This window comes from Nannobrachium achirus, assembly GCF_963921795.1.
Source record: "Nannobrachium achirus genome assembly, chromosome: 11".
Classification (NCBI taxonomy): domain Eukaryota; kingdom Metazoa; phylum Chordata; class Actinopteri; order Myctophiformes; family Myctophidae; genus Nannobrachium; species Nannobrachium achirus.
In genome coordinates this window covers 60176114-60191464 of record NC_137820.1, presented here as the reverse complement: position 1 = coordinate 60191464, position 15351 = coordinate 60176114, and the positions used below count along the sequence as shown (strand labels likewise).

Below are 15351 nucleotides of genomic sequence, written 5' to 3'. Positions count from 1 at the left end.
GGAGCTCCGGGGACCCCCTGGCCGCGCCGCGCTACACCCAGTGTAGCCGGAAAAAAGACCCTTCTAACGGGGTGGCTCACGGACGGCGCCCGGGGACATCGCTCCGGGGGACGCAAATGTGGTCGCGCCGCTGCGGAGGACCGCCGCCTCTGCAGCCCACTTCGGATAGGAGTGGAACGGCGGCCGTCCCGTGTCCCTGGTTCTCTTATATCCGCATGTCCCCCTGTTATATAGCCAGGGGTCCCTGGAGGTGGTCCACGGCACGCGTGCCACTCGTCGCCGACACTAAAACTAACCCTAACTCTACCCCTAACCCTAAACTTAACCTCAGTAACCGTACCTCAGTAACTAACCTGCCGACGCTAGTCGGAACAGCGGCCCGTCAGGATAGTGAGCGGACCCCCGGTAAAATGAGCCCCCGACCCCCGTCCAAAATTCGCTGCGCATTAAGTTGTGTAATTACGGTAGAAACTGCGAGAGTGGGAGTGGGAGCCGAACGGCGAGCTGCTGGCTATAGGCTCGTGGCAGCTTTTCCCACGCCCATCACGCTACGCCCATTCGAAGACCGTACGCCACGCCCATCTGCGCCCATCTGCGCAGCAGACTCGACTCCAGTTACCGGTACTTGCCCTAAACACAAACGTCACGTGATGACGTATGTTGACTCTACTTAATAATTCATGAGGTCAGAATGATTGACAGTTCGCTCTGTCAATCAACTTCAACTACGAGCCACCGTTAACTGCGCTGGTTCGTGTGGCTCCCGCCTCCCCGTCCGTCCTCTCCACACAGCGGAACTAATGTCTCGCACTGGCCTACAAGCCACGGACAGTCTATGGGAGCGACGCTACAGCCTGCCTGTTTTTGCATATTAATATCTTCAATGAGTTATTGCCCGCCTACTTTTTGACATTCCTCCCAGCACTATGTCCTGCCTTCTTGGTAGTCGGAGGCCTTAGGGAGATAGAATGTTAATTTCGTGCTAATCAGTCTAAAAGCGCCAAATTCTGCACAGATGTAACACTGAAAAGTGATGACTCATCACTAAACCATTGTTTTGTGGGCGTTTTGTGGGGCCATTTATAGCCCAAGGAATGTTTTTTCGTGCAAAACAAATGCTTGCAATGGATCATGACAAACACCTAGTTAGACGACCCCTCACATCCTACTTAAAGCAAGCAGATTCTTTTCTGAGTATTTTCCTCCTGTATAGAAAGTTGATGGGAGCCCAACTTGATTTGGCTGCTGACGACCCCAAAAGTCACAACTCGGGCGCCCTAGCTAAATCATTAGAGCATGCCCTGGAATATACAGTATCTGTGCAAAATCTGGCTCTTTTAGACTGATTGGCACGAAAAAAAACCTAAGACGATGGCCCGTTTCACAAGGAAATGTGTCACCATAAGGAAGTGTAACAATTGGAGCACTTGTAAATTTAAATTAAGCTCAGCTGTGTTTAAAAGCCAAGCCACTGGACAGGCACGGTTGGTCACCCCTGGTTTTCACTGGTACTTGGTAAAGCCAGTATAATGATTGGTCGGACTCGGATGACCTCAGAGCTCTGACAGGTTTATGGCAGAGTATGCACCTGTCCTGGACTATTAGGCCAGTGGGGCCCACTAACTAAGGTTTAAAAACAAAATGTATTAACACAGTTTAACAAAACTGTAAACAGTGAAAGAAAAAGAAACTTCGATTTTGCTTACACTATTTGAAAAGTGAAAGTGAAAGACATTTTCAAAACAAAACGTAATAACAGTTTCAAACATTGGTTTAATGAAACTGAATACATTGGATAAAAAATATATAATCTAAGCAAGAAACTGTCCAAGAACAGAAAGCGGAAGGAAATAAGATAGGTTTCACTAAATACAACATATCTCTATGCTTCATCATACTCTGTGGCTTTTTGACCACAGAATGTGGTTCCAATTCTACACACAGATGTACATTTGATGCTTCACCATACACACACGATAAGCACATACAGTAACTGTGTCATCTTTGTAGGGGTATACAATTTCAAGTTCCTTTAGTAAGTCTCCTGACTTAAGTCTGATTCAGAAGTTCAGATATTATTTAAAATGTAACATTGTGACTTGTGAGTGTGGTGTGGTGGGGTGTGCTGTTAATTTGTTCTATAACCTAACCCTTACATGTCTTTCTTTTCACAGAGCAGTCAAGCAACAACCAGAGAAAACCTTCCTTTAATGGAGAGTTAAATGGGCTGCTGGGACTGGGAGCAGCCGGCCTGCTGGGTAGTGGGGACAGGTCAATCATGGCTGAATCCTCTTGTCCCAGTGCATCAGACTTAACCAACAGTCAGGAGAGTCAGATAATGTGAGTTAATGTCAAATGATGTCATAACAAATTCCAACCGACTGTTCTTGTGACGCATTTCTGTTGCTATTGGTGAGGTATATAAAGTTTGCTATTTTCAATAGGCCTAAATGAGGCCATTATCACCGCACTTAGGACCTTCACACAAGCAGCCAGCTTGTTCTATTTGCCACTGAACACCACATTGTGATTTGTGTGTTGTTCTAGTCTCTGAATTCTTGTAGGCTATAAATTATGCTGGCCTTAGCCTTTATTTAGTCCACAATAGAACTCGTGTGTGTGTGTGTGTGTGTGTGTGTGTGTGTGTGTGTGTGTGTGTGTGTGTGTGTGTGTGTGTGTGTGTGTGTGTGTGTGTGTGTGTGTGTGTGTGTGTGTGTGTGTGTGTGTGTGTGTGTGTGTGTGTGTGTGTGTGTGTGTGTGTGTGTGTGTTTATTTTCAACTTAAGCTGCCTTTCTGGTGATGACGGATCCACCTGTATCTCCATTGTCTCCAAAAATGTGGAGATTGTGGCCAGTCGAGACTCCAGTATTGACAGTAAAGCTCGAGGTAGCAGCAAGGTAAGACGGTTCAGTTTTTGTTGTTTATTTATGCTGTCCATTCTAAGTGTTTTGTTCAGCTAGAGGATATGATAGACATCCAACAGCAAAAGATAAGACGGTTAAGATGAAGGTATATGACAGAGGAAGTTGTGTTATAATGCAGGTTTCAATGCACTTTTGGAACTACGTGCTCCCCTATCCACCTCTTTCCGCGGGAATTTACTGGAGAATGTTTTGCACCACACTGCACCACACTTCCGGTTAACAGCAGACATACAAGCTCGCGTCGCAGATGCAGCCGGTGTGAGCTTGTAGATAACACTCGGCTGCGGCGCCGGAAGCTCCGTCCAATTTCTGCGCAATGCACGATGGGATGTTGGAAACTTGTGGATAGGCAGTTAAGATTGGCCTTTCTTTATCCTCATGTCATAAGCAACAGTCATGGCTTCCTCTATTAATTTAGCTCCCATTTAACCTTCACTCAAATTATCCAAAGCTGAGACTTGAGGCCTATTGGTTTGCTTTAATTGTGGATTTTTGTTCACTGCAGGTGAAGATTCAGCCTGTTGCCAAGTATGACTGGGAGCACAAGTATTACTATGGCAACCTGATAGCTGTGTCTAACTCCTTCCTGGCATATGCCATCAGAGGTGAGTGAGGCTCCTGGAAACTAAGAAAAAGTTACATTTCATGACGTAAGCCCTTTTAAAGAAAACTGCATATTATAAATGTGTTATTTTACATCCCACCTGGCTTCAATAAATATGAAAGTATTACAAATGTCTTGAAAATGTTCTTCATTGTTATCCCAAGGGGCGGAAATATCTATATCCAGTGCTGTAAAAGATAACTTACACATACAGTATTAAATGCATATATTGTAGACAAGTCTGTCTTTTTAATTAAATTCTCAAAATGACCATGAACCTTTAGGTGCCAACAACCATGCAATGATTCGTGTGCTGAGCCTGGAGTCTGCTGAACGCTCCCTGCTGAAGGGCTTCACCGGCGCTGTCACAGACCTGGCCTTTGCCCACCTCGACTCATCCTTGCTGGGCTGTGTTGATGAAGCTGGCAACCTGGTGGTTTGGCAGATTACCTGCTCCAGCAACAAGATATTGTATCCTGCTATGACCATAATAGAAGGCTATCGATTTTGTGTGTGTGTGTGTGTGTGTGTGTGCGCGTGTGTGTGTCCGGTGCTCCTGGAAGGAGCTAAGCTCCAACATCTGGCTTTGTCAGGGACATGAAGCGTGACCTACATCTTGGCACAAAGCGCTCAAAGTTTGTTGTACGCCCACTAAATGTCGGGCTCTGAAGCACGGCGTACATCTTGATCAGTTTGTTGTACACACAGGGTCACATTGACCAAGCTTCGTTTTTTTTAATGGGAGACCACAAAGAGTGTATACACACGTGTACTCTATGGGCGGATTCACACTGCAATCCGTTTGATTAGAACTGTTTCTGAAAACGGTTGCTGGTTCATGCAGGCCAGCATTCACATTGGCAGAGATTATGGCCTCCCTGGAGAACACTAGCACTATACATCCCGATCCTATAGGTGGCGGTATGCACATAGTGCCTCGCCGGTGAATACAGACGTTCGGCTCTCTTGAACTGCTCTTTTAAATGAACGATGGGATCCAGTCCGCAGTCGCGGGACACAGAGCAATGAGTCAGTGTCGAGAACGGTATCAGAAAAAACGGATGGGGGAGGCACAGCTCATGGACGAGAGCTAGCAGTGTGGACATGTCATGGACACAGGCCGCAAAACACAAACAGCATTTGGATTACAAAAACACTGGAACAATTCAGAAGCACTTAATTAGAAAATGTAACTAGTAGCTGTGTATGTTAATCTGACATTAGTAGGCTAGATTGTTTACTTGCGTTTGGACATGGGATTTTGACAGCTTGCTTCTTCCTCTTAACAGAGCACCGTCCCGGCTCCGAATGTTTTAACGGAGCGGCGGTTCTGGCCGTTCCGTCTCACTTTCACACCTGCGCTCAGTGCGCTGGTGCGAGACAATAAATAACTGTTCGCCAATTGCTACTTCTCTCAATTGGAAGTACATGACACCAGTCCAGCGCACCGCAGTAGTAGGCTAACTGGTGATATAAAAATATATCCATTTTCGACTCCTCGACTCAAACAATTGGCGTCGATTCGCGGGGCTTAAAACGACGCGTCGATTCGTCGAATTTTAGAAGACAGCCCTACAAGCAAGCAATCTCTCTGTTAGACCAGGCCATGTCGACAACTGTTACCCAGTGTTTATTTGTGGCAATGCCTGACTCGTCGACTTTATATGAGGTCACGTTCCGTTTTTGTGGACGGTAATTTCACACTGCAGTGCACCGTTCTCGAGGACGCACCATGCAGCTGGTTGCGTTGATCCGTTTCTGAGGAAAACCGCAGGCTTCACACTGTCAAAACATCTGCCAAATAGCCTCGAGAACGTTCCCGAGACCGCAGTGTGAATCCGCCCTAAATGTCTATTGATCATCATGGTTGCACGTCTTTTGTACAAAGTTATATTACTATCAGTATGATTGTTGTGATTGCAATGACCTGAGATTGTCTTTAGTGTCAGGTCTTTGAGACTTGAACCCTTTCATCCACCACCATCCTTAACTTCTACCCCCACAGTGACCAGGTTGTGGTCCACATTCGCAGGCCAGAGGACACTCCTCTGAACTCCCACCGCCGCCTTATCTGGTGTCCTTTCATAGTGGAGGACAATGAGGACAACCAAGATGATGCCAGCCAGACCCTGGCCCTTCTACACGATGACAAGGTATCTGATGTTTTTCTGTTCAGCTGGGAACACCTTTGAGGAGGATTTAACCTCTTCTAGTCCACGTTTTTTCAGTCCTTCTAAAGCTATTGATTTCTGTCTACATGACATGCCATTGCAGAGGTTGACACTATGGTCTGAGAGTCTATTGGGCAAGTACAGCTTATGTTCTACATTCTCATGTTTTCACATGTCTGTTTAAGGGACTAGGGAACCGCAGCACAGGTGACAATAGGTGGTGTTTCTTTTGTTTTATCACAGGTGGGACCATGGAATGCAGCCGTGCTCATTTCACCTACACGCCTGCCTGTAGAGTTAAATAGTCGCAAAGTTGTTTCTACTGGGAAAGCTTGAAATGAGCTGAAATTTAAACGTCATGAGCTTGTAGATTAGCTGTGTCAACCTCTGTGCCTCCTTGTAGCGTGTATTTCATTTTGCCTCCCTCATTATGGTTTTCCGTTCCACTTCTCTGCCTGTATGTACCTCTGACCTGTTGGCTCCTCATCTTCCTCCAGGCGGAGGTGTGGGACCTTGAGGTCCTGCGTGCCAACAACAGCAGTTGGCCTGTTGATGCTTCAGACCTGAAGGAGGGCCTCATCATAGTTAAGGGACACACCCAGGTACGTAGGATGACATGGAACATTTGTGGCGTCTTGATATCCCAGGGGTTTTCTTATTAGCTGAAGGCAGCTCTCTTGACCTAATGGAGCAGAATAACTTGGTTAATGTTATTTTAGGAGTAATCTCTAAAAAGATGGAATCTGTCTCTGATCCCATGGGATTGGATAAATATGATAAAGTAATGGATTTGAAGGCTCTATGTAATTACACATGCCATGCAGAATTTTAAAGATTCGTAGCTGTGATTTTAACCAACAATGGGTGCAATGGGTCTATGCCTATCTATGTAACTGGCCCTTACCCTCGTACTTAAAATAATACCTCCTAATAGCAGTTGTGGTTAACTAGCTTAAGTGTTTTGATTGCTATCTGGCTAACGACACAGAGGCATATATAGTGTGGCACCGACGGGGCCTAGCCATCTAGAACAGGGTTTCTCTAGCTCTTTATCTCTGTACCCACAAAAGCAGACCAATCAAACTTTCTGGCAACATTTTCAATTGCATAGTTAAGCCATGTCATTGTTTGTCATGTTAAAATAACAGGTGTTTGATATTTCTGTCCCTCTAGCGAGTCAGTGAAGGAGCTCTGTCTCCTGACGGGACAGTACTCGCTACAGCTAGCCATGACGGATACGTCAAGTTCTGGCAAATTTACATAGAAGGAGGACAGGACCAGCCCAGGTAAACAAAAACAAACTGTTCAGCAACCTTATCTTTTTTGACATTTACACTTACTGCACACCACGCTGCAAATGTACATTCTCCACAAAAATAAGCTAACCCACACTATTGGTGATGAATTTCCTATTTCACTGTTGGTTTTTGAACATCATGAATTTCTTGAATTAATCTTTGGAGTCTTTTCAAAATGGCTTCAATAACAAGTTAGCAACATTCTATCCACTAACGTTATTGCCACCATTGCTGTTGTGGAACATCTTGCTTCCAATTGCACAGAATAAGACAATAAGCAATATACTACATTTCTGGTATGAATTTGTTATAACAACTGTAAAATCTTTCATGCCTGCAAAAGACTTGTCCTTGTTATGGATTGTCCAGTTTCAATAGGCCCTGTTGGCAAGACCTGTGCCAATTGCACTGCTGTGCTCTCAAACTACAGGCCTAGATCTCATTTTCTCCTAAAAGGTTATTTATTTCCATCTCCATCCTCTTAACTTCCTCCAGGTGTCTCCATGAGTGGACGCCTCATGGAGGACGTCCTCTATCCTGCTTACTGTTCTGTGACAATCATAAGAAGCAGGACCCTGAGTGAGTACACACAACTATTCTCTAAGCAAACGCGTGACTTATGAAGTCCCTTGAAACTAAATCAGTCTGATTTCTCTCTCTCTCTCCCCTCCCTCCCCCTTTCGCCCTCTCTCTCCCTCTCTCCCTTTCGCCCTTATTCTCCTCTCTGTAGTGTTCCATTCTGGCGGTTCTTAATAACTGGAGCGGATCAGAACCAGGAGTTAAAGATGTGGTGCACAGTTTCATGGACCTGCTTGCAAACAATTAGGTTAGTGCATCATCATTCTCTATAACTTCTGTGTCTTTGTTGTTACAATCAAGAAATGTACCCAGAAAGGGTGCACCACTTTGCCCAAACTAATCTGCACTTAAACTGCAATGCCGGCACACAGGTGATGGCAATAATACTAATCACCATAATCTTAACAAAGGTTAAGATCAAACAAATCATATAAAACAAAGTACAAATGTGCAGTGATCTGATGCTGGTGTGTTAACACCAATGGCATGGTGTCTTCTGAATCACTTCGGGCGGCCGAGCGTCTAGTCGGAGACCGGCCTACTCGGGAACGATGTAAATAGGGAATGAATGCCCCGCCCTTTAATGCAAACCCAGGGGTTAAAGTTCTCCGTCCTGGGGACGGATTTCCGTCTTGAGGATTCCCTAGGGGCTATTTATGAGATCAGAGAAGTTTCGGAAAAAAAGAAAAAAAGCTGAACCGTCTGCGCTAATTATAATAGCATCAGTTACTACTGTGGTGCGGTAGACTTGCTGGTGTGTCATGTAGTTCTAATTTAGATCAACTACTTCCTGTAAGTAGACTTAAAAATAAAACCAGTTGACGTGACTTGACTTGACTTGATCGGATTACGTTAGGCTCTTATTTTGAAATCCGCCCTACACTGAGAGGAAATGCCTCTGTAGCTACTTGTTGCTGCTGTAAGCTAACTGCGACGATGCATGCTGTTGGATAAACAAAACATCACTTGGATTACTCGCAATAGTTTGGCTAAAGTTCATATTTTATGATAGAAAACCATGCTCCTGTGGCTTAAACGATGTACACCGTTTGGAAGTTTGTTAAACTTTTTGGACCTACGCTGAATTCCAATAGATGAGTGGTGGTGTTATTATATCACGCTGCAAAGGAATGAGATGTCGCTCTGTCTGTAATGTATGGATGGATGGCAGTGTCAAAAGATGAAGTCACTGGAGTTTTACATGTAACCAAACAGCAGGTAGGATATACTATCTAAATATGTGTTTACAGGGGGCAGCAGTAATTGACAATACGCGTTTGCTTCCTACAGTCTATCTATGGTTTGCTTACGTTCTCTGCATTAAAATAAGCAACGGAACACTTGTTATGTTTGCAAATCAGAGATTCGAGGGGATTTATTTGTCACTCACAAAAGTGATCCATACAGATGCTAATGAAATACTTCGGGGTGGTGTTTCATTGGTACCGATTAGCCTCGTATCATGAATGATTGGTGTTCATGGCAATAGGCGGAGATTTCTCCACTGCATCGCAGTGTTTCTCTCATAACATTACCCACGTGTGGCATCGGTTCAGTCAGCGACGCGTTATTTGGAATTGCACATGAGTTCTGGGTGGAGCCAGCGACAATAAGGCTCGGATGTGCTCAGTGCGGTCAAAAACAAATGGAGGTGGGCTTGGCTGGATGAAAAGGTTGACGGGAAAGCCGTTCAGGTCCTGGTGTCAAACAGTGAGAGAACCAGGACCAGGAGGGGGGGGGGTAAAATACATTTCCGTCTCGGGATTTTTTTTTGCTTTAACCCCTGTGCAAACCCCATAATACCTGTTGTCATAGGACCCCTGTGTCCATTTATGCCTGATATTTTCACTAGTTTGTGTCCCAGGCAAGTGTCTAATTTCTCTTTTGGGTCTCAAGCTAAAAAGTTTGGAAACCACTAATAAACTGAGTTTCAAAGTTGATTTGTTTTGAAGTCTGCCACTGAGTGACGGTTCCCAGTAGCAAACACACTGCATTCCACCACAGTGCGAGGGGCCTAGGCTCACGGTCGATATGTTCCCAGGTGATTTACGACAACTCGCAGCAAACTTAATGACCACTGAACTATACAGTACACCCCTCTGAAGGAAGCAATCCTTCGTTGGAGATTCGACTCTTGAGAACATCTCATTCAACTCAGACTAAACCTGCAGTGTTTTTGTTAAACAAGACCAAGTATCATCAGTGAGGTTCCTCTCCTTTTCTGTTTCTAGATTCTCTCCCGATCCATTCAACTCGGTTCAGCCCAGTCTGAAGGCCAGTCTGGACCTGTCTGCTGAGTGCCTCATCCTCACAGACGTACAGAGGAAGGTCAGCAGCACAACACTGTTTCTGTATTGTTATAATGCAACACTGAAAACGTATCTATGTCCATTATGTGAATGTAGGTGTTGTCTAACATTTCACACCTGCTGTCATACATTTATAAATCCTTCTCAAACTGTTACCCCCGGTCTTCAAATACCATGTGCAGTATTAAAATGAATTACATTAGTTTGCAATGCTTTTTATCGCAAATATTAACTGAATTTTCATAAAATCTGCAAAAGATACTATTGTGTATTTTTTAAATATATATATTGTTTGGCAAAGTCAACCGGGCTCAGGAATCGGAACTCCTGACTTGCTATCAGGCATCAGAGCCTATGTGGCACAAGCCTTAACCACTTGGCTATCGCCACCCCATTCATCTACTATTATGTGATATTAGGAGATGGTTCATGATCTAAGCAGTTGGCTGCACTATTTCTCCAGTCAAGTGGAGAAATGTCTCCAGAGTGGAGTCAAGTTAATCAGGCAGTCTGGAAATGGAAATACTTTTCATGATGAATCACACATAGATTATCAGTTCTGCCCAGTTTTGCCCAACCATATTAGGCCTATGGATTTTATTTGGAACAACCTGTCACCTGAGTTATTTTGGATATAATCTTTCACTGGTATGTTATTTCACAATAACCATTCCACATCAATGTTTTTTTGACAACCTCTATTTATTCGCAAGTTACAATTGTGCAAAATTTATAGTCATGTGAGTTTATGCTTTCTATGTAAGAACACATTCGGGCAAAAGTATGAGCGTATGATCTCAAGTGTAAAAAACGTTTGTGTATTATATCAAGATTCGTTTTTTGGATTATTTTTGTTTGCATTCAGGACTTTTGCATTTTTCCAAAGTGTGCATAAAAACTGGTTGATGGAAACAGCTACTTTTCATAAGCTTCATTCAGACATCTTGCCAAATCTTTGCCAAGATGTCTTTTCATCCTAGGATCTGCTAGTTTATAGCTGTCTGTTGTCACTTGTCAATAATCGTGTGGTTATAGAATCAACATAGCATTTCCTAGCACAGAAAGATTTGATTATATTATTTCTTTCAAGTATCCCGCTACCACTGGATCACATCTCTCACCACACACTTATCACCCTGCCTCCTTTCTCCCAGGTTCTTTACGTGATGGAGCTCCACCAGGACCAGGAGAAAGGCCAGGCCAGTTTCACAGCAGTGTCTGAGTTCTTGTTGACCCATCCCGTGCTCAGCTTCGGGGTCCAGGAGGTGACACACAGCAGACTGCGACACACTGAGGTCCTGCCTGCAGAGGAGGAGAGCGAGAGCATGACCACAGGTACACAAACCCTAAACCATTCAACTCTGTACTGCAGTCTACCTATGTTCATATACAGTACACCTGATTTCATCAGACCTCTCAACTCCATGTGAGATTTGTCAATCGAGCCATAATTAATGGTACATTCGTACTGATCACATAGGCTACATAATATGCGACATCTTAAATTAAAAAAAAGAAAAAATCTTAAAAGGTTTATATTAAATCTATGTCTTTAAATTATAAATGTCTTTATTTTTCATCTTGCGTTTATTTCTTGTCATCATGTGGTGACATGTTTTAGATGTCTGAAAAACTTATCTTGACAAAATCATCATTTACCAATGCCACCCGTCATTATTACTCATTTGGTGATCTATTTGGAGAACCTTGAACACTGCGTTTACCCTGTTGTTCTTGTGTATACCTCTAGAGGGCAACCAGGGGCCTATGGAGTCCAAGTCTGGGATCCAGATTAAACTCTACTGTGTCCACACCAAGTGAGTTTCCCTGCCATATTTGATGATTCTCCAGTGGTGAAATTACATTGGCAGGGTTTGAAGAAGAAAAAACTACACATTAATGAAACTGTTTACTAAATATAAATGTATAATTTTGTTGAGGAAATCATTCTCTCCTCATGACAATATTCCTGATGATCATGATATATTTTCAGATCTCTGCAGGATGTCCAGATTTGGTTTCAGCCCAACATGGATTCCAATTCTGCCCTTTTCTTGCCCCATTCTGACTCCCAGGATGGCTTTGGTATATTCTCCTCCTTTTACTATGCATGCACTGGTGACACTCACTCACTCACTCACTCACTCACTCAGTAAGAAGGGTTTTTGTGTTAAACGAGAGAAATATTTAAGCTAATAGCCTACAACTGTGATAGGCGTAAACTCCTTATGTCAAGTGATATGCTAGAAGTGTTATTGAATGAGAGAAACCCACAATATTATTGTGACTGATTTTGATTTAGGGCCTGATTGAGTGCTATAATAAACCTCTAAATTATGCCAGGCCACAGCATCTTGCCTACTGCCACAATATAATCACACTCATTAGCCATATACTATGGGCTACCCTGCAGTTCTGCAAGCGCTAAGTGCATTTCTCAAGTACACTTCAATCAGTATCTGTAGAGAGACAGGACATTGCTCCTCCTTCACCTAGATTTATCCAGCAGGTTCTGAATCAGCACTCTACCAATCACCAGCCAGTCAACCTCTCTAATCCTTGAGCTACCACTGTCTGTCTGCAGCAGGGTTCTCAGATCACCTGACAGACCAGAGCTCTGACAAGGAGTCCGTCAACGGCTCGGAGAATGATCTGAAGATGAAGATTCCACCACTTCCTGCTCCTACTGACTTCCTGTCTGCCTCGGGTGCAGCCAGCGCAGCAATGCCCAAGCTGATGACCCCTGATGCCTTCATGACGCCAAGCGCTTCGGTATGAACCCACACCATATCTGGTTTAGCTCTCATTTAGTTTGCTCTCTTGCTGCAGAAAACAAGTGCTTCCAAACACTCAAAGGAGTAATTTATTGATTACAATGAATTTACCCCCATTGATTCCGGATGGGGACCCAAACGCATTTGGGTAATCATAATCAACATGAACACATTTCCTCTAAACATCTGTAGTGCTCAACAGGTCATAACCCTCTTGTCTGTTTGTCTTGTTGCTGTTTTATGCCTAGTACATAGTAGTATTGGTGTGTATTAACACTAGTTGACATGGTTACAAGCAGCCAGTAACCAGAAATGTTCTTTTCAATTCATTTTAGTTTAAATGTTATGTTTTTGCTATAAAATGTCTCTGTAATGACAGTTCTATTGGATCAATCTGTCCTCTCTGAACGTTTTTTTGTCTAGACTGGTTAACTCTCAGATACCTGGAACGCGCCCGAGTCGCGTTAGATTTTAACCACTTTAACCATTATTTTATGCTTTAACTTTAGAAAAATAGCAGATATACAAGCTCACAGCGCGGCACCGAGTGCCGCGCTGTGAGCTTGTAGATCTGCTATTTTTGAAAAATCGTGAAAATGAGTGCAAGTCTTTGAATATCTTTGACCTGATCTTTGACCCGACTTCTAAATCCTTCATCTAAATCATGCTGTTCTCAGTCCTTTTCATGTCAAGGACCCCCAAAATTACAGGTATTTGGCCACGGACCCCCATCTCAAAATATGTTATCCCAGGGACCACCCAGAAGCAAATATTTGAGTTACAAATGTTCGCTTTTAAGTAGATATCTTCAAAGACTTTCAAAAAAAAAACATGATTTTCAAAAATAGCAGATCTACAAGCTCGCAGCGCGGCACTCGGTGCCGCGCTGTGAGCTTGTATATCTGCTATTTTTCAATAGTTAAAGCAGTCAATAATCCTAGGCCTAAATGGGTTAAATCACAATGCGCTTTAAAACGACAAAGATCATATTTCTTTTGGGGTAACTGTTGGATTACCCATATCAAACTAGTTTCAAGTCTTGCAACTTGATTTTTGTCCCATGCTGAAATGAAGGGAATCAACCCTGCTGTACAGCAGTTTTGCACATCGAAACAACGTTTTAGTCTGATGCATTTTTTCCCCAACTCCTTTCAACCGACTGAGCTCCCGACTTTATTCGGGTTACACTGGACAAGTGGACAACAAAGTTTGGTGTGTTGCGGATTTTAGACATCAAAAAGGGCGAGGGATAATGAGTGGCATCAGCATAAAATCAGCTTACTGAGCATATCTTTGGAATCTCTCAAGCTGCAGTTCTTACGTTCTTGATTTCATGATATGAGAAATTAAACGAGAGCGCCTTTCTTTTGACTCCTTACACTCTAAAATAATCATCAGGAAAACTGATAGGATCATTCAGGGGTGAATACCATCCAGACCATAATTTTTTTTTTACTTGTTTTGGGTTTATTATGTCTTGTCCTTGCCAATCCAAATGTTTATTTATACATATATGCCTGCATGTGCAAATGACTGTAAAGAAATCAATCAATGACATCAAAGCAACCCACCAACTTTAGAAACAAAGAAGCAGTGATGGGTTGCTGGTTGTGCCCATCCAGGTACCCGCCTCTCCTGGAAGCAGTGCCAGCAGTCTGACTATTGTTACAGCCATCAGCAGCAACTCCGACTCAACCAGCAGGTTAGCCTTTCTTTACAAACGTGCATGGTTGAACTAGGACTGGTGATGTTGAAAATGCTGACTATTGTCATTTTAGCAATTCAGTAGTAGACGGTCACCTGTCCACACCCTTTCCCATGTACACTGCAATGGAGGGTATGCGCATGCATAACGTGTATGGCAAAACGAGTGGCAAAGTCAGTTTAATGTCGTTTAACGTCATTCAATGCAATCAGACTTTTCTGTTTGGATGCATGGGCTGTCAAGGCCAGAAAGTAGGTTTTTTTGCCACTCAGTAGGCGTTCCTGCATAACTTCCGGGTACGATTGATGACGCGCATACCCTCTATATGGAACACCCTCAGTGTTCATAACAAACTGCTACAGGGTGCCAAGAACAGTGTGTAAGATCCCATATAGTATTCCTAAAAAAGAACCCTTTGAATTAAATCCTTACGAATACTTGAGTTTGTAAATGTATCTAGAAACATATCTCACAAAGATTGAAATTTAGTTTCCCTTGGGGAAACTGTGACAGCTACTGAAATTTGGGGTGCCATTCATTTAACTATGGGGGGGGGGGGGGGGGGTTTGCTTTAAGTAGCATGGTTAGGGGTTTTCCATGATTCTGAATACATTGCAAATTTGTTTGGCACGGAATACACTCCTTGGGCTAAAAACGGCCCCACAAAAAAATGGCTTGTGATGACCTGGAAAAGTGGCTATGGACGTTTTTAGCCCAAGCATTGTTTTTTCGTGCGAAACAAATTCGGAATCATGAAAACACCCTAGTTGACCCCTCACATGCACTATTTTGTATTTTCCTGTATAGTAAAGTTATTGGTACCCCAACTTTCAGCAGCTGTCACAAATTCCCCTAGGGAAACAGAATTTCAATCTTTGTGATTGTGTTTCTTGTAACATTACGAACACATTTTTATTGGTAAGGAATGTATTCCCAGATTTGATATTATTCTGATAATATTCCCTGACTGTCCCATTGAATGGTCAG

At 43.3% G+C, this 15351-nt stretch overlaps 1 protein-coding gene across 6 annotated transcripts in view; it reads left to right on the top strand.

The window, feature by feature from the left end:
* Nucleotides 1-15351, top strand: part of edc4 (enhancer of mRNA decapping 4) — a 46146-nt gene that overhangs the window by 2500 nt on the left and 28295 nt on the right. For all 6 annotated transcript variants that reach the window (XM_080737756.1, XM_080737753.1, XM_080737755.1 and 3 more), the window contains exons 2-16: nt 2175-2340; nt 2786-2897; nt 3430-3529; nt 3813-3999; nt 5534-5681; nt 6197-6301; nt 6873-6985; nt 7493-7576; nt 7728-7823; nt 9808-9904; nt 11040-11220; nt 11636-11702; nt 11879-11970; nt 12470-12657; nt 14282-14361. In XM_080737756.1, the coding sequence (XP_080593882.1) occupies nt 2175-2340; nt 2786-2897; nt 3430-3529; nt 3813-3999; nt 5534-5681; nt 6197-6301; nt 6873-6985; nt 7493-7576; nt 7728-7823; nt 9808-9904; nt 11040-11220; nt 11636-11702; nt 11879-11970; nt 12470-12657; nt 14282-14361 (1816 nt within the window). The remainder of the gene's footprint in view (nt 1-2174; nt 2341-2785; nt 2898-3429; nt 3530-3812; nt 4000-5533; nt 5682-6196; nt 6302-6872; nt 6986-7492; nt 7577-7727; nt 7824-9807; nt 9905-11039; nt 11221-11635; nt 11703-11878; nt 11971-12469; nt 12658-14281; nt 14362-15351) is intronic.